The sequence below is a fragment of the Oncorhynchus clarkii genome, chromosome 4, assembly GCF_045791955.1.
Source record: "Oncorhynchus clarkii lewisi isolate Uvic-CL-2024 chromosome 4, UVic_Ocla_1.0, whole genome shotgun sequence".
In the NCBI taxonomy this organism is placed as follows: domain Eukaryota; kingdom Metazoa; phylum Chordata; class Actinopteri; order Salmoniformes; family Salmonidae; genus Oncorhynchus; species Oncorhynchus clarkii.
This window is the reverse complement of record NC_092150.1, coordinates 54,389,491-54,408,235: the sequence shown is the minus strand read 5'-3', so window position 1 is coordinate 54,408,235 and position 18,745 is coordinate 54,389,491. Positions and strand designations below refer to the sequence as shown.

General features: G+C 44.8%; 1 protein-coding gene across 1 annotated transcript; it reads left to right on the top strand.

The window, feature by feature from the left end:
* The first annotated feature begins 3,005 nt into the window (after positions 1–3,005).
* On the top strand, positions 3,006–17,082 carry LOC139407727 (PR domain zinc finger protein 1-like). Its single transcript, XM_071151581.1, has 7 exons — positions 3,006–3,032; positions 5,059–5,337; positions 9,013–9,132; positions 10,211–10,463; positions 13,525–14,561; positions 16,160–16,288; positions 16,517–17,082. Exons 1-7 carry the CDS (start codon positions 3,006–3,008, stop codon positions 16,997–16,999), a joined length of 2,328 nt encoding a protein of 775 aa, XP_071007682.1. The 3' UTR covers positions 17,000–17,082.
* The last annotated feature ends 1,663 nt before the right edge of the window (positions 17,083–18,745 follow it).

Sequence of the window (18,745 nt, the reverse complement as noted above, 5' to 3'; positions counted from 1 at the left end):
TCTGTAGTACATGGTCATGTTTTCAACAACAAATGTACTCATCCAATACCACATACATACCATAGTTGTGCCGCAGAGTGTCATGGGTAAAGTGTGTCTTGAAATGATCACGTTTCAGATAAATGGTTGACCTGAATTCCTAGCGCTATTGACTTGTTATAAAGACGTGGTTATGCACCCCGAGAGACATAACACCACGCATATACAGGTGCACGTGTGTGACTAATAGAGGACGGGTGAGCAGAAGACAGCTCACCCTCCACAGACTGTGATGAATAAGATGTCTGGTGGAGGTGGGGGAGAGAGAGGGAGGAAAGAGAAGGGGACTTGAGATTATACCGCACTTCTTGTCAACGGCTCTAATTATGACCCTGGTGTGGTGTGTAGCAGGATAGGAGACAGGAACGACATGGACACCACACAGAGAGGGGAGGGGGAGAGAGAGAGAGAGAGAGGGAGAGCTTCAAAGTTCACATGCATGCATCAAAGTACCTTATCCTGATATACACACACACACACACACACACATTCTCTTTCTGTTGTAGGCACTTGCCATTGTTTTTTGTGGTGCGTGCCAAGCGTAAATCCTCTCATTTCACTCTGTCAGAACTGCCTGGCTGTCTGGCATCATGCCGAATCAACAGTGGTACAAAACAACACTCCTCAAGTAAGAGGCTACAACACATGACTTTGGTTTTGTGAAACTACCTACCGGGCAAAAACACATTGTGTCATGTAACAATGTCATAGAATTTGAAAACAGTTGTCAACAGTTTGTTTCTGAAGTTAAAGGGGCAGTATGCAGTTCAAACAATAACAAAGCACCACCCCACCACTGTTATTGGCAAACAGCTGAAAAATGGGTCTTGAAGAAATGCAACCATCATCAAATCTACAGTTGCAAGGACTGACCATCCATGAAATCAACATTATAATTTTAACCATGTTTTGAGGCTATAAAGTGTTTGTTTACAATCCCATTGTTTACAAACATTAATTTATGGCTGGTTATGACACCTGCATAAGAGTGTCTAAATCCACAAAACCAACTCCGGTAATTAATTTATGGCTGGTTATGACACCTGCATAAGAGTGTCAAACGTCACAAAACCAACTCCGGTAATTCATTTATGGCTAGTTATGACACCTGCATAAGAGTGTCAAACGTCACAAAACCAACTCCGGTAATTCATTTATGGCTGGTTATGACACCTGCATAAGAGTGTCAAAACTCACAAAACCAACTCCGGTAATTAATTTATGGCTGGTTATGACACCTGCATAAGAGTGGCTAAATCCACAAAACCAACCACACAAGGCAAAACACTCCCTTACACCATAGCCTATGTGTCAACAGTATGTTTTTTTACTGACCTTGTTAAATGATTATTGTAATCGTTCACACATTGATGTCAGACATGAATTTACTCCAATGCTCTGTTGCTGATGACTGGGATGAATGCAGGAGCAGATTTCAGGAGAAGGACAAGACACCCTCTATGTGACTGATGACTGATATAAGGGCTTGTACATGATAGGTCTATCTGGTTTATATGATTATGATGGTCATAATGCTTCTTGACAGTGTCATAAAGTGTATTGTCTTAGTCCAAGTAAAGCGACATAGGGAGATCATAATGCTTCATGACAGTGTCATAAAGTGTATTTTCTTAGTTCAAGTAAAGCGACATAGGGAGGTCATAATGCTTCATGACAGTGTCATAAAGTGTATTTTCTTAGTTCAAGTAAAGTGACACTGGATGGTCATAGTGAGATTATGAACATTATGAAAAAAAACTACTGTAAAGAATTCATTACAACAACAAGAAACAAACTTTCAAACGAAAGGAAACTTATTGTCAGGGAATAAATTATTAGAATAAATATGGATTTGACACTCTTATGTAGGTGTCATAACCAGCCATAAAATAACGCAATATATGTCACAACAGGTGTAAATATATGGGCCATGACAGTGTTATGACCATTTTATTACAAGTTATGTCAGCTATTATGACATGGTTATAACCTGGTTATCACGTGCTAGGGCTGAACAAGCTCTCTTGACCCTGCATTGTATGTGTACATTTATGCCAGTCAAATGCCAAATACTGATGTCTTCATTAACATTATTTCAGACCGCAGCTGTCAAGCAAGGGGGTAGATCCGATTTCTAGACATTCACAAAGCCTTACATTTTGTCCTCAACTTCAGAACACTTCAGCTAAATACAGAATGTTCGCAGATACTTCAAGTGACAGCCGTGACACTTCAATGATGTGAGAGTTATAGACCTAGTCTATGTCATTTTGTCAAGGCAGAACCTGTAGGAAACATTTACATTTAAGCTCTTGAAATTATGGTTGTGGTCGTGTTTTGGAAACTAACCAAAGTCTTGGTTTCAATTTGAATTCAACTCTCAGTTTCAAAGAACTGCCAAGAAAAAGTCAACTTATTTGAATCTTTTCAAACAAACACGGTCTCATAGCCCCTCTCTTTTCCTAAAATCTTAAATTAGGCCCACAAACACAACGTAGAACAACATCGCTTGACATATATGCATTCACACCCAAGGAAGACGGAAAAGGGGGGTTGTGTTAGAATCTCAGGAAAAAAAGAAAAAGGAGAAAGATGTGTGTCTGAAGCGGACATATCTGTGTGACCCGCGACGCACCTCCCGGAGAGAAAGCTCTTGTTGTTCTTCTTATCTCAGCACGAGCCCCCGGGGCAGAGAGTGAGTGAATAAGCGATATATAGATGAACAGATAACTTCCCCCAAGGAGGAGTCTCACACACAGAGGAGGGAGATACGGGAGGAAGAGAGCGGGCAGACCCACACACCCGAGAGAGAGAGAGAAACCCACACACACCACTGTCCCTCAGTTGCAACAGGTACACGCAGTATAAGAATCTCATCAGAGAGAGCGCGAGGGAGAAGGGGAAAGAGAAGGAAGGAGAGGGACCATCAATTACACAGGCACTCGAGGATACAGATAAGCTGCTCTATGTGTGGCTCCTCTCAAGGCTTCACAGTAAGTACTCCACCTCTCCTTTACCATCCCACTATTATTCTCATTCTACTATAGTGTGCGCTGTGTGTATGTAGAAATTAGGACAGCCCAGATTACACCTAAAGTAATTTTTTTGTGTCATAATGTGACGTGTGATGGTGAGACAGCGATAGTGATATATGAGTTTTCATGAAGTTTGTGAAAGTTCTGTATGTTTTCAGTCATACACTGCACAGATTTCACATCACTCCACTTCCTAAATTTACATTTTTGTGTCAATTGGTGTGACAGTGTCATACAATGAAATAGATTTGAGTTGTAGGCTTTCATTATTAGATCTTTGAGTTGTAGGCTTTCATGAAGTTTGTGAAACTATTCGTTTTCAGTCACTCACAGATTTCACACCACTCCTCTTACAAAAGTCTTCCTTTGTGCCATAAGGTGTTAAGGACGTAATGGTGATATTTTTAAAAGTCAACCATTTACAACTTCTCATGAGGCCACAGCTGTGTCTCTTTGGCTCATCATGCATTGATTTCAGGGTGCAGTTTCATAGCTTCATGGTTTCAGAGTGAGCTTTCCCCGTCTGTTGTGAGACTCATTCCACTCTGCGGTGATGCGTACCAAAGAAACGTGAAATGTCATCCATCAATCTTGGTCGATGAGTGTACAGTACAAGAGAAGATCAGTTTCCTCTCCTCATATGGATGAGCATGATACACGTTCTAATAAGATATCGCTGGTATTAAAACATTTATAATTATTATTATAATTATTATTTTATGTGCTATGTTGTGACCATTTCAAAGGGTGTTGAGGAGAAGATGTCAAACCAGTCTACATACATTTTTGGAGGACTTACAATCCATTCAGAAAGGGAATAGATAAGAAAAGTTAGGACACTTCAACTTGAGCCGTATACCATCAACTGGGATAACTTGAAAAATAAGAGCAAAACTGGTCCCCTGTAGCTCCGTTGGTAGAACACGGTGATTGCAATGCTCGGATAGGGGGTTCGATTTCCAGGACTACTCATATGTCAAATGTATTGCCTGCTTGACTAGTCGCTTTGGATAAAACCGTCTGCTAAATGGCATTTCAAATCACCAGCTTCTGACCTTTCGCAACATTTACTCCACCCACACCTCTGCACTTACCACAGGTTTACACCTGCGGTAAGGCGCTCTAGGATTGGCCTTTTTCATACTAACTCTAGTCCTGTTCATGTCCAGTCTTAATTAAAGCTTTTTCACACTACTGAGTGGATCCCGGGCTGTAATACACTGGCTTGGTCACGCATCCATCATAGCTGCTGGAACCGTGCTGGAAAGGACAACGTGAAAAGAGAATGTCCGGGTCGAACACCAGACAGAAAGACAGAGGAACAGACGAACAGAGAGGCAGGTAACTGGGACGAGAGCCAGGTCCCAGTCAGTGTAGAGAGGAAGTCTGGACTGATTCACGGGGAACACTGGTTTCCTACTTGTGAAAGTGGTGGTCACCGCGCCTCGGCTGACGTGCGCAGGAACCTCTTCTTATAGCCTGCCATCGTGCTTTGGATGGTCACAGGATGTTTGGAACGGTGGGTGGCGATGGTGCAGGGATGGGCGCTACCGTTTGAAGTTTGTTTGTCCGGTAGTGTTCGTTGGGAAAGTTAGTTAGGACACCCCTCTCCGACTGATTGACAACACTCTTACCCCTCCGCCATCTCCTTCCGTCTCTGACTGTCTCACACCTCAGCTTCCTTGCTTCTAATTTTAGCTCCATTCAAAACAGAGTAGAGCTTCCTCCTTCAGCACACTTCATCCGCTGTTTGTGATGCTTCATGCTCTTTCAATTCTATAGGAGGGAGGGAGGGAGGGAGGGAGGGAGGGAGGGAGGGAGGGAGGGAGGGAGGGAGGGAGGGAGGGAGGGAGGGAGGGAGGGAGGGAGGGCAGAGAGAAAAGCCTATAAGCAGGTACAAGAAAAAAATGGAAATTGACTTCCTCAATTATTTGGGCTAATGCACATCATAGTTCTCATACTCTTCTGTGGTCTTATTCCTTAGGCCTCCTCTTCCTCCCAGAACAGCACAGCCATGTTAACCCCAGATGGCTCCCCCTTTCCCCACACTACATCGGTCTCCACCCACACCCTGACCCTGACCGACTCGAACCTCCAGGACATAGACATGACCCTCTGGAGTGAGGCCGAGTTCCAGGAGAGGTGCACCTACATCTTGAAGGACCACCCGTTGCACCCGGGTAACCACCCAGAGAACCAGACCAAGGCTGAGAGGTCTCTACCCCGAAACTTGGTCCTGAAACGCTGCCCTGACTCTGCAGAGGTAGGTTATACTGAAAGCGTGAAGACCAAACTTTCCTGGAAATGGGGGATGTGCTTAAAAAATTAAAGTTGAGATTGAGAGAGTTAGTATTTGAATGCAGGTATGTCTGAGTGTTTGTGTTTTCGTGTGTGTGTGGGAGAATGAGTGGGCATTGTGTTTCTTTGTGGGGACCTAGTGTGTTTGTGTGTGCTTGTGTGTGTTTGGGTGTGTGCGTCTCAGTGTGTTTGCGTGCACACAGGTACGTATGCGCACATGCATGAGAATGTATGCCTATCTGTTCATAATGGGTCTGTGTAGTGTGTGTGTGTGTGTGTGTGTGTGTGTGTGTGTTTATGCATGTACATACGGCTGTACTATATTTGTTCTGTGTGTGCATTTTGGAAAACTCCCCTTACATCACTCCCACATCCTTCCATCCTTCCATCATTCCTCGGGAGGAAGATTTCTCTTTGTCTTTCCAGCTTTTCCTCTCTGTGTCTTTTACGCTGTGTACATCTTAAGACAGATGGCAAGACAATAGCCACTGGGAGCGTCCCAAACGGCACAATATTCCCTATTTAGTGCACTGCTTTTGACCATAAGGTTTCCCTATGGGCCCTGGTCAAAAGTAGTGCACCAAATAGGGAATATTGTGCCGTTTGGGGCGCAACCTCTGTCTTCACAGCCACAGCCTGTGATCAGGTGGATACTATACTTTACATTCCCCGTTCCCAATGTCCCTTGCCATTAAACTGTAAAGCGGAGACACTGAGACCTTTGCTACTGATCGTAAATAATCTCCAGTCCAAGAAGTATATCAGCTAGTTTGACCAAGATGAAAGAAAGAAAAGTGGTTGGGCGGGCAGGCTGATGTTCAGAGTCGAATCCTAAATTCCTCTTACGTCAAATTTGAACTTAGTCATGAATTGATGAGTGCGAAGTAGATTTCCACTAAGTGAAATCCGGAGCCTTACTGAACAGGAGACAGGAATGAGACTGAGGCCATGTTTAAATTCTTTCAAAATGGATCCTTCCTACCACCGTTCCTTGACATGTTCACAGATCTGAGATGACTGGATAGGTGAACGTAATGGTTCCACTGGATTGTTAAGAGTATTCAGACATGACTAGAATCAAAGTGTGTCTGATCTAAGGGCATGGGCAGCGCTTGTCAATATGAACAAATTCAGGCTCCCTTCCTATTCCCTCTTTGTCTTTGAGGAGCTTGTTCAGTCAGTCTGTCACGACTTCCTCCGAACTCGGTCCCTCTCCCTGTTCGGGCGGTGTTTGGCGATCGACGTCACCGACCTTCTAGCCATCACTGATCCATTTTTCATTTTCCATTGGTTTTGTCTTGACTTCCTTCACACCTGGTTCCAATCCCATCAATTACATGTTGTGTATTTAACCCTCTGTTTCCCCTCATGTCCTTGTCGGAGATTGTTTTTATTGTATGTGACTGTGCTAGTATGTGTTGGTGTGCGACGGGTTTTGTACCCACTTTGTTATTTTTATATATTTTGGTTTTTGGAGTTTGGTCAGAACTTATTAAACGACTCTGTTTATACCAAGTTCGTTCTCCTGGGCCTGACTTCCCTGCCACCAACACGCACCCATTACACAGTCAGTATCAGAGTTTAATATTTTCCCGGTATTTTACAAATGTTCCATCCCGAGAATAAATAACTTTTCTCCTGTAACCCTGTGTTTCCTGTCAAAACAAAAGGTGTCATTCAAAAGCAGTATAAAGCATTTAAATATGTTTACATTTGATTAGAGCTTTGATCAGCATGAATATTCAAACCTGATGCTACCTGAGCCTGATAAGACCTATATTAAATACATGAAATACATTTACAACATTTAATCAGCCCAAGCCCCATAATTGTGCCGTTATCCAATACATGTTGTATTGTGCCCAGATGAACACATTTATTTTAGGCCATATAAAGAACAGCTATGCATGGATTAATGAAAAGCACCAAACAGAAACAACATTGTTCACATTTAATAAAATACTTAAAAACAGAAGCAGGCAATAGGCTATACAGCTGGCTTCACAGTTCCTTTTCCTGGAGTCCACAATCTCCTTTGTCTTGATCACGTTGAGGGAGAGGTTGTTGTCCTGGCACCACACGGCCAGGTCTCTGACCTCCTCCCTATAGGCTGTCTTATCGCTCTCGGTGATCAGGCCTACCACTGTTGTCATCGGCAAACATAATGATGGTGTTGGAGTCGTGCCTGGCCATGCAGTCATGAGTGAACAGGGAGTACAGGAGGGGACTGAGCATGCACCCCTGAGGGGCCTCAGTGTTGAGGATCAGTGTGGCGGATATGTTGTTACCTACCTTACCAATTGGGGGCGGCCCGTCAGGAATCCTCTTGCAGAGGGAGGCGTTTAGTTTACCAAATGGCGGGAGAGCTTTGCTCATGTCTCTGTGTGTGGAGTAAAGGTGGTCTAGAGATTTTGCCCTCTGGTTGCACATTTAATATGCTGGTAGAAATTAGGTAAAACGGATTGCATTAAAGTCCCCGGCCACTAGGAGCGCTGCCTCTGGATGAGTGTCTTCCTGTTTCCTTATGGCCGTATACAGCTCATTGGTCTTAGTGCCAGCATTGGTTTGTGGTGTTAAATAGACAGCCAGGAAGAATATAGATGACAAGTCTCTTGGTAAATAGTGTGGTCTACCGCTTATCATGAGATACTCTAACTCAGGTGAGCAAAACCTCGAGACTTCCTTAGATTTTGTGCACCAGCTGTTGTTTACAAATATACATAGACCACCACCCCTTGTCGGCTGTTCTATCCTGCCGAAAATCCGTGTCACCATATTAGCTAAAGTAACGTCATAGTCAGCATTGATAATAGAACTAATGTGTTCGTAAACCTGCTACAATCATGCAGTAACGTTACAGTGTACAGTCAGTAAGCAGTTTAGCATTTATGCCGGCAGCGGTGGCAATACATTTGTAAATCCAAAGCTTACCTTGACTTGGAAGAGTGTTGTGTTGGATAGTCATAGCCAGCTAGCTAACATACCATCCCTCTGTTTGACCAGGGTGTTTGAGTAGGCGAAACTAGCTATCTGCATTTAATAGATAAGTAAGTGAAACTGAAAAAAAGACAATCTCTCTCTCGCTATCTCTCTCTTGCTTCTCCTTAATTTTGGAATAAAGACATTTGTTCAAAACTGTTCAACTATTGTCTCTCTCTCTTTCTCTCTCTCTCTCTCTCTCCCTTTGAGTCAACTACTCACCACTGCAGTGCTAGCTAGCTGTAGCTCATGCTTTCAGTATGAGATTCACTCTCTGATCATTTGATTGGGTGGACATGTCAGTTCATGCTGCAAGAGCTCTGATAGGTTGGAGGACATCCTCTGGAAGTTGTCATAATTACTGAGTAAGTCTATGGAGGGGGGTGAGCCTCCTAGGTTTTGTATTGAAGTCAATGCACTCAAAGGAAGACGGAATCTAGCTGTCCTCCGGCTACACCATGGTGCTACCCTACAGGGTGCTGCTGAGGCTACTGTAGACCTTCTTTACAAAATAGTGTTTTAATCAATTAATTGGTGACGTGATTATATTTACTATAGTTTCATCGAGAAAATATAACTTTTTAAATGTTTTAGAATGGTTATTTTTATGAAATTCACTGAGGAGGATGGTCCTCCCCTTCCTCCTTCCTGTGTTGTACAGGTGCTTGGGGTGACCAGTCGGGAGCTCATTCAGAAGGGGACACGGTTCGGCCCTCTGGTGGGCCAGACCTACAGCAATGACATGGTGCCCAAAGATGCCAACAGGAAGTACTTCTGGAGAGTAAGTGAGGGGCATTGTGAGATCTCATTGAGGTCAAATTCTGTTCACTTCTACAGGGGGTAGAGGGATTGCACAAATTGACACTTGTGGTCTCACATCCTGTGTAATGTGTGTGTGTGCGTGTGTGTGTGTGTGTGTGTGTGCGCTTGGGTGCGCTTGTGTTTTTATGTCAATGTGTTATTTTTTGCTTTACTGTAAAGGTTGTGTGTGAAGGTGTGTGTGCGTGTGTCTTCTCGTTGGGGAGGAGGTCACACACACAGCTGTTCGGTTTCAGTGAAGCAGTGCTTTTCCACTCACTGCTCCTCTCGGCAGTGCCATGGTCTCACTGCTGGGAAACACACACACACACGCGCACACACACACACACACACACACACACACTGACTCTCACACTGACTAAGCAAGGAAGTGGCCTAGGGCCTGCGAGCCACGACTTCCACTTGCATACACACAGCTAACGGTTTAGGCCTGCAAACAGCATAGTCATGACACAGACCAACAGACTATACACAGTCCCGACACAATATCTAAACAACTGGGCCACTCCACAGACATGAGATTAACACAGCCATCACATAGACAACCTGGACTCTGTAAAGTCATGAGTCAATCTGCAAACAACACTGCTTCCAGACAAAGACCAACAAACAAAGTGATATAAAGCAGATTGAGTGGAAAACTGTGGTAGAGCACAAATCCAGAGAGAAGGATCTTTTTTTTTTGTTGCTCTCCAGGAATGTCTAACCATTTAGGTGTGCTGCATTGGTACATACTGTAGGTATGACATTGAAATTAGAGTGATACAACACAGTCAGTTGTGAACTGACTCGAGTAGAGTTGTGCTACTGTCATTCCGGTAGAAACAACAACACATTATGACCACACCGGGTACCCCACCACTACCACCACTAACCAAATCCCTCCACACCTTATATGATAGATAGAACAACATCCTGAGTGACTTCCTTTCTCACGTCATATTACTGGATTGATGCCATATCTTAGGTTTCAGAGCCGTGGGAGAAGGTTGTGTTGATGTAGTCATCTAATTCTCTCTCCCTCTCTTGTCTCTCTCCAGGTATTCTCAGAGGGTCGGTTACATCACATCCTGGATGGCTTGGACGAGGAGAAGAGTAACTGGATGCGCTACGTCAACCCGGCCCGTCGTCCAGAGGACCAGAACCTGGCGGCGTGCCAGACTGGCATGGCCATCTACTTCTACACGGTGAGAGCCGTGTCACCGGGCCAGGAGCTGCTGGTGTGGTACTGCCCGGAGTTCGCCCACCGTCTCAACTACCCGCCCCCCGGAGAGCTCTTCACGGAGAGAATTGGTACGTTTTTGAGATGGATTCTGAAATGCAGAGGAGCTACATCTGGCAGCAAGTTGCTGTTTTGTGGCCTCCTCGACTAACATCAGATTCATATAGGAATCAAGCCTGGAACTAATGTACTTAATAAGTTATACTAGACCAGCCTAACGGATCCAATCCCATTTGATCCAATCTAATACAGAATGGGACAATATGGGGTCTGTGGGACTTGTATTCACTGTGGTGAGGGGATGTGAAAAGCAATATGGTCAATGCGTGTTCGACACAACGCATTGAAAGGAGTAGAGAGCCATCCCTAGAGTTTACCAGAGCAATGGGTGGATGTAGGTGGTTATTCGAAGCCAAAAACGCTCAGTCAATGATCCAGTCGACTTACAAACTCTTTGTGTGGGTGTTTACCTAGTAATAAAAGTCACACCCACAGGCCTTTGTGAGGAGAGAAAAGAAAGGAGATAAGATCTAGCTCCAGGTGTCACCAGGAGTGGTTTTGTCTCAATAGGGAGAGACTAATTTCAGGTCTCAAGGCAAAGTTTAAATGTCCCTTTTTTCACACACACACACACGCGCTCACGCACACACACACACACACACACACACACACACACACACACACACACACACACACACACACACACACACACACACACACACACACACACACACACACACACACACACACACACACACACACACACACAACAATCCAGGAGGGGGGGTGTTGAGGTGCTGACAGTTCTCTGGAAGGTTTCCCTTATTCATTTGGCTGCTCTTGAAGAGGAAGAGCGGGAGGAAGTGCTCCATTGACTACTTGAACTTCCTGGCAAGGCGTTCCCGCTGACAGATTGCTATCTCCAAGAGTGTTGGTTGTTAGTTTGCCTGAGTGCTCACCTCTCAGGAAGAGAGGGAGGGGTGGTCCTGTGGAACAAATTGGAGTCTGTCTGTGTCTCTCTCTCTCTGTGTGTGTGTCACCAATCCCTGACAGTACAGTATTTGATCTAGCTACGGATATCTTCTTCTTTATTGAGAGCCTTTTTCAGAGGTATTCTGAATTCAACAAAAAGTTAGGCCGTTAGGTGGAAATAAAAGTTTTGGCTTTGTGACACCAACTCTTAAATTTGTCATAGGTTAGACTAGTGCTGATGTGACACAATGCAATTAGTCAGACAGATAAAGTTAATACACTGATAGGCTTTCGGGAAACTTTAACCCTTTGTTGCTTTGTGTGAAGTCACTGTGTGAGTTCTCACCCCAGTGCAGTTAGTGTGATCATTAGTGGTGACATTCGGCACAAGCAATTGACGGCACGCAAGATAACAATAACATTTCAAAAAGGTTGAGAAGGAATATCATTCAATGTGAATTCCAAAGACTGCATCTCACGATTGTGTCCTGTGGATCCAATGCATCGCACTGGTGACTAAACTTATCACGCTGCAAATGATAGTTTTATGGTACTTTTTCCACAGATCTGTGCTAATCCAGACACTTTTAAGGAAATCCTTCCGACAAACCATCAAACAGGTAAAGTGTCAATGAAGGACTAAGATTGAATCCTACTACACCGGCTCTAATGCTCGTCGGATGTGGCAGGGCTTGCAAACTATTACGGACTACAAAGGGAAGCAAAGCCGCGAGCTGCCAAGTGATGCGAGCCTACCAGACAAGCTAAATAACTTCTATGCACACTTCGATGCAAGCAACACTGAACCATGGATGAGAGCACCAGCTGTTTCGGACAACTGTGTGATCACACTCTCTGTAACCGATGTGAGTAAGGCCTTTAAACGGGTAAACATTCACAAGGGCGCAGGGCTGTCTTCACTGACATTTTCATCCTCTCCCTGACCGAGTCTGTAATACCTATATGTTTCAAGCAGACCACCATAGTTCCTGTGCCCAAGAACGCCAAGGTAGCCTCCCTAAATTACTACCGACTCGTAGCACTCAACGTCTGTAGCCATGAAGTGCTTTGAAAGGCTGGTCATGGCTCACATCAACACCATCATTCAAGAAACCCTAGACCTACTCCAATTTGCATACCGCCCCAACAGATCCACAGATTACGCAATCTCTATTGCACTCCATACTGCCCTTTCCCACCTGGACAAAAGGAACACCTACGTGAGAATGCTGTTCATTAACTATAGCTCAGCGTTCAAAACCATAGTGCCTTCAAAGCTCAACACTAAGCTAAAGAACCTGGAACTAAACACCTCCCTGGATCCTGGACTTCCTGATGGACCACCCCCAGGTGGTAAGGTTAGGCAACAACACATCTCACATGCTTATCCTCAACACGTGGGCCCCTCAGGGGTGCGTGCTTAGTCCAAACTTTACTCCCTGTTCACCCATGACTGTGTGGCCAAGCACGACTCCAATACCATCGTAAACAAAACGATGGTAGGCCTGATCACCAACAATGATGAGACAGCCTATAGGGAGGAGGTCAGTGACCAGGCAGTGTAGTGCCAGGACAACAACCTATCCCTCAATGTGAGCAAGACTATGGAGCTGATTGTGTATTACAGGTTAAGGGGAGCCGAGCACACCCCAATTCACAATGACGGGGCTGTAGTGGAGTGTGTCGAGAGCTGCAAGTTCACCAACAAACGAACAAACTATCATGGTCCAACCGCACAAAGGCATTCGTAAAGAGGGCACGACAACACCTATTCCCCCTCAGGAGCTTTTACCCCCTTAGCCGTAACACTGCTGAACAATTGATCAAATGGCTACCCGGACTATTTGCATTGACCCCATTTTTACACTGGTCCTACATGCTGTTTATTATCTATGCATAGTCACTTTACCCCTACCCCCACACATTGACTCGGTACCGGTACCCCCTGTATGTAGCCTCGTTATTGTTATTTTGTGTTACTTTTTTTTACTTGCGTTTATTTACCAAATATTTTCTTACTGCATTGTAGGTTAAGGGCTTGTAAGTAAGGTCTGCTGTATTCTGTGCATGTGACAAATAAAATTTGATTTGATTTGATTATTTTGTGTGACAAAACTTTACCCTAAGTATGTGTGTCTGTGTCTTTTTTTTGTCCCACAGAGCAAAACAATGTTCGTGGAAAGAGTTCAGGGAAGACGGGGCACAGCATGTCTGAAATCCTGAGGATGGAGCACACCAAGCCCGACCCCACTTGCCCCCGACTCCCCGAATCGGCACTGTCCTCAACCTGCAGCCCTGTCCTACCCCTGTGCCCCTCTGTGGTCTACTCCAGCTACCCACCCATCCCGTACTGTGGCCCCCCCAACCCCAAAAGGTCCCTCAGCAGCCGTGTCAGCCCCCACATGCACTTCCCTGTCAAGCCCAGCCTGGGCATCCCCATCACAGCCCAACATTACACAGTGTCGTCATTGCCAGGTCGCATGTACCCCAGTTCACTATGCAGTCCCTACCTCATACCTCACTTCCCGCTTGGCATTAACAGCCTACTACCTCACACATACCCCCAGTACAGTGACAGAATAGCTCCTCATATGCCATTTCCACCTCACATGCTGCCTTTTGAGGTGTACCCGCACGTTCTGCGCCCATCTGCCAATGTACACAAAGAGCTCCTGCTTGCACTAACCACTACCCCAAAAAACCTCTCACTGCCCAATGGCAGCAGAGATCTGCCACTCGCACAGACCAAAAGCAAAAAAGACCTCAATTGTATGCCGACCAATGGGTGCAAACACCTTGGGGACCATGTGCCTTCACCAAATAATTCCCTCAAAAACCTACCTTTGACACCAACGGACAACTTCAGTGACCCCAATCAATCATCTGCCAGCAGCACTTTCGATGACCAGCCTCTACCAGCCACCTCTTCCATGACAACCTGCCTCGCACCCAGGGGAGGCTCACCGCTGGCGGGCCTGACCGCCTCTTCTGACTACCTCCCCTCCAAGCGCACATCCACCCTCCTGAGCTCCAGTCACAGTGCAGAGGAAGGGGCAGTGGACCTGCGGAAGGCCAGGCATGGTGGACGGGTCATCGGGTACAAGACCCTGTCCTACCCGCTCACACGGAAGAATGGGAAGATCCGGTACGAGTGCAACATCTGCAGCAAGCTCTTCGGTCAGCTGTCCAACCTCAAGGTCTGTCAGTCCCTGATCATATGGCCCATGTCTGAGATTACAAGTACTTTATGCTAATATGATATCATTATTGAAATAGTTTTGCTTATGGAAAGGTTTGTGGTCATACGAAGAACCTGAAAAAACTGCTGATGGGCTAACAAAGTATGAAAAGAACAGTATATACTCCCAATTACACTGCACGCTCCTAATTACCACCTTTATTGGATCGATGGACAACCTGGACTCATGGATAGATGTAACAATATAAATACAAATATGGGACACTGAAACGTGTATGATATGCTAGGTTTGTAATGGTATATATTAATTTGTGGATGTCCATCATCCATTTCCTATGATACAAAAGTATGTGGACACCCCTTCAATTGAGTGGATTTGATTATTTCAGCCACACCCGTTGCTGACAGGTGTATAAAATTGAGCACACAGCCATGCAATCTCCATAGACAAAAACTGGCAGTCGACGGATGAAACCGGGTTTGGCGAATGCCAGGAGAGTGCTACCTGCTCAAATGCATAGTGCCAACTGTAAAGTTTGGTGGAGGAGGAATAATGATCTGGAGCTGTTTTTCATTTTTTGGGGGCTAGTCCCCTTAGTTCCAGTGAAGGAAAATCTTTCCTGTTTCAGCATGACAATGCCCCCGTGCACAAAGCGAGGTCCAAACAGAAATGGCTTGTCGAGATCAGTGTGGAAGAACTTGATTGGCCTGCACAGAGCCCTGACCTCAACCCCATTGAACACGTTTGGGATGATTTGGAACGCCAACTGCGAGCCAAGTCTAATCACCCAACATCAGTGCCCGACATCACTAATGCTGTTCTGGCTTAATGGAAGCAAGTCCCCACTCTTCTTCCCAGAAGAGTTGAGGCTGTTATAGCAGCAAAAGGGGGACTAACTACATATTAATGCCCATGATTTTGGAATGAGATGTTCAACGAGCAGGTGTTCACATACTTTTGGTAATCTAGTGTATGTTACAAATTACAATTCATATATATGTTATGAATTACAGTTTGTATGATATGTTATGAATGGCTTTTCGTACAGTATGTTACAAATTTGCAGTAAGTATGATTTGTTATGAATTATAATTTGTTGTGGCTAACGTTAGTTGGGGGCTAACGTTAGCTAGGCTAGGGGTTAGGGGTTAAGGTTGGAATTAAGTTTAGGAGTTTGGTTAAATGGTTAGGGGAAGGGTTAGCTAACACAACAAGTAGTAAATAGTTACAAAGTTACTAATAAGCTAAAGTTGACCATGATGAGATTCGAACACACAACCTTTGGGTTGCTAGACGTTCATGTTAAAAGCCAAACTTTGCCTTAGGTAACCTTCTGTCTTATGTAACCATACGAACCATAACGTATCATACTAATTTGAGTGTCCTGGATTTTTTTTACTATGTTACGGCTAGTGTATGAGACCAGGCTGCAACAAAGGTGGTAATTGGGTGTATAGGAGCTTTCTGTTCTTTTCATGAAATATATTTGTCTCATCCTCTGTTTTTTGTCTTTCCACTTTTCATTTCCTTTTTATGTCTCTCTCTGTCTATCTTTCTGTTTCCTTCCTTCCTGCTATTATGTTTCCTGTCTCCAGGTCCACCTGCGCGTCCACAGTGGAGAGCGGCCCTTCAGGTGTCAGACCTGCAGTAAGGACTTCACCCAGCTGGCCCACCTGCAGAAACATTTCCTGGTTCACACTGGGGAGAAGCCACACGAATGCCAGGTATACTGATACTTCACTGATATGTCATGCTTCCCTGATACCATCATTCTTCACTATGGTATACTGCACTAAGTTGACAATGGGAGCACAAAATAACACATCATAATATTCCCAAGCAAGCCTGCGTAAAATCTCATAATAATCTTACTCTACTGCTAAAGAAAACACCATTAATGAAGTAATTACTCTCATCCTTTCTCCCCCCCATCTCTCTCTCTTTCGCTTCAGGTGTGCCGCAAGCGTTTTAGCAGCACCAGCAACCTCAAAACCCACCTGCGTCTCCACTCAGGTGAGAAGCCCTATCAGTGTAAGCTGTGCTTGGCCCGCTTCACCCAGTATGCTCACCTCAAGCTCCACAAGCGCCTGCACACTGGCGAGCGCCCCTACCACTGCCCACACTGCCTATGCGCCTACCTCAATTACTGCAGCCTCCAGGTGCACCTCCAGGGTTTCTGCCCCTCAGGACCCAAACCCTCAGGCCCTGTTCCCTCTGTTGAGGAGCTGCACCGTGTCAATGCCGCGATTGAGCAGTTCGACCTGAGCAAGGCTGCGGAACGCCTGGAGGCAATGGCAGCTGGAGCTGAGGCGGAGAAGGGGAACAGCAGCACTAGCGTCCTGCTGCAGGAGATGGAGTTGGGGCGGAAGAGCTCCGACCATTTTAACGGCGCCAATGGGAATATGTCACTAGTCGAGGGAATCCTCTGTCCTTAGGTTGCAGTATCACAGCCGCCCTCTACCTCTGCATCCTGGCTATGTCAAACAGGAGTCAGGTCATGTGACAGTCCACTAATACCCTTTTCAAGCTACTGAGCCGAGGTAAGCCATGGCAAAACGAGTTGTACTGCACTGGCCTGGTTATGCATCCACATACAATGTATAGTGTTTGCAATGTACTGGAAAGGACCATGTGAAAATGAAATATCCAGGCCAGCACAGTACAGCTTGGTTCGGTAATGATAGTGTGGAAAGAGTACAAGAGACAACGTACTTATAATCCATCAGGGTGACAGAGGCCTGATAGTGACCTTTACTGTTTGAAGCAAGGCTTTGTTTCTATTATAGGGATTTTTACTCTCAGGGCAATGTGAAGAGCAGTGGAGGCTGCTGAGGGGAGGACTGCTCATACAAATGACTGCAACAGAGCACATGGAAACCATGTGTTTAATGTATTTGATACCATTCCACAAATTCCGCTCCAGCCATTACCACAAGACTGTCCTCCCCGATTAAGCTTACACCATCCTCCTGTGGTGAATAAGTGGGATTTTACTAGGAGAACATTATTATCAGAGAATATAAACATTGTATTGTACCTATGATATCCTCAGCCTTATTCTTAATTTATTATGCAGTTTTTTGTAACCTGAGGAAGCCACAAAGACAGAGACTTGTGATCAAATGTTTATAACAGAGTTTTATTTCCTACTATCTGTTTTTGTAATTTCTTATTTCTTGATGTGGGGCAATAATTGAAAATAAACAATTCATGCATAAAGAAATAATGTGCCTTACTTTACATTTGAATGTGTTTATTCACATTTGTGTGTGTGTGTGTGTGTAGGCTTGGTTAGGTTACTTTCTTAATGTCATCGGTTACAGTTACTAGTAGTAGTAGGTTGTCCAAAATTGTCATCAGTAACGTAACTTTTGGATTACCCCAAACTCAGTAATGTAATCTGATTACTTTCCATTCATTTTAGATTACTTTCCCCGTAAGAAGTATTAAAAGAAGACAAAAAGGATCCATCAAACAGATGTGGTGTGTCATACTGGTCTCTGACTTGTGGTCAGACTCGCTCAGGTGGAACAAACTTAAACGTGTGCCTTTTTCAATGATGAATTGAATGTCATTGAAAAAACATAAACATTTTATTTTACATTTATATTGTAGTCATTTAGCAGATGCTCTTATCCAGAGATACTTACACAAGCAATTAGGGTTAAGTGCCTTTCAAGGGTACATTGACAGGTTTTTCACCTAGTCGGCTCGGGGATTTGAACCAGCATCCTTTCGGTTCCATCTACCACACTTAACCACAAACATCCTTTCTGAATTTAAAAGTAACCCAAGAAGTATTCATCTTGTGTTTCAAAAGTATCTGTAAACTGATTTACAATATTTTTGATAAATTCATAAATTGCCATCAGATTACATTTAAATGTAATCAGTTCTCCCCAACCTTGTATGTGCATGTGTGCCCCATTAGGGAAGTTTAACCCACATTGTATTTCAGAGCTCTGGTAAGGAATGACATCGCTGGCACACACTCACAAAGACAGTCTCCCCTCTCTCTCTTTCACACACACGCTGGCCTCTCTCTTGCACAGGCTCATGAGCGCTCTCTCTCCCTCTCTCCCTCCCCCTCTCTCTTCCTCCCCCTCTCTCTCTACCCCCCTCTCTCTCCCCCTCGCTCCCTCTCTCCCCCTCACACTCTCTCTCCACCTCTCTCTCCCTTC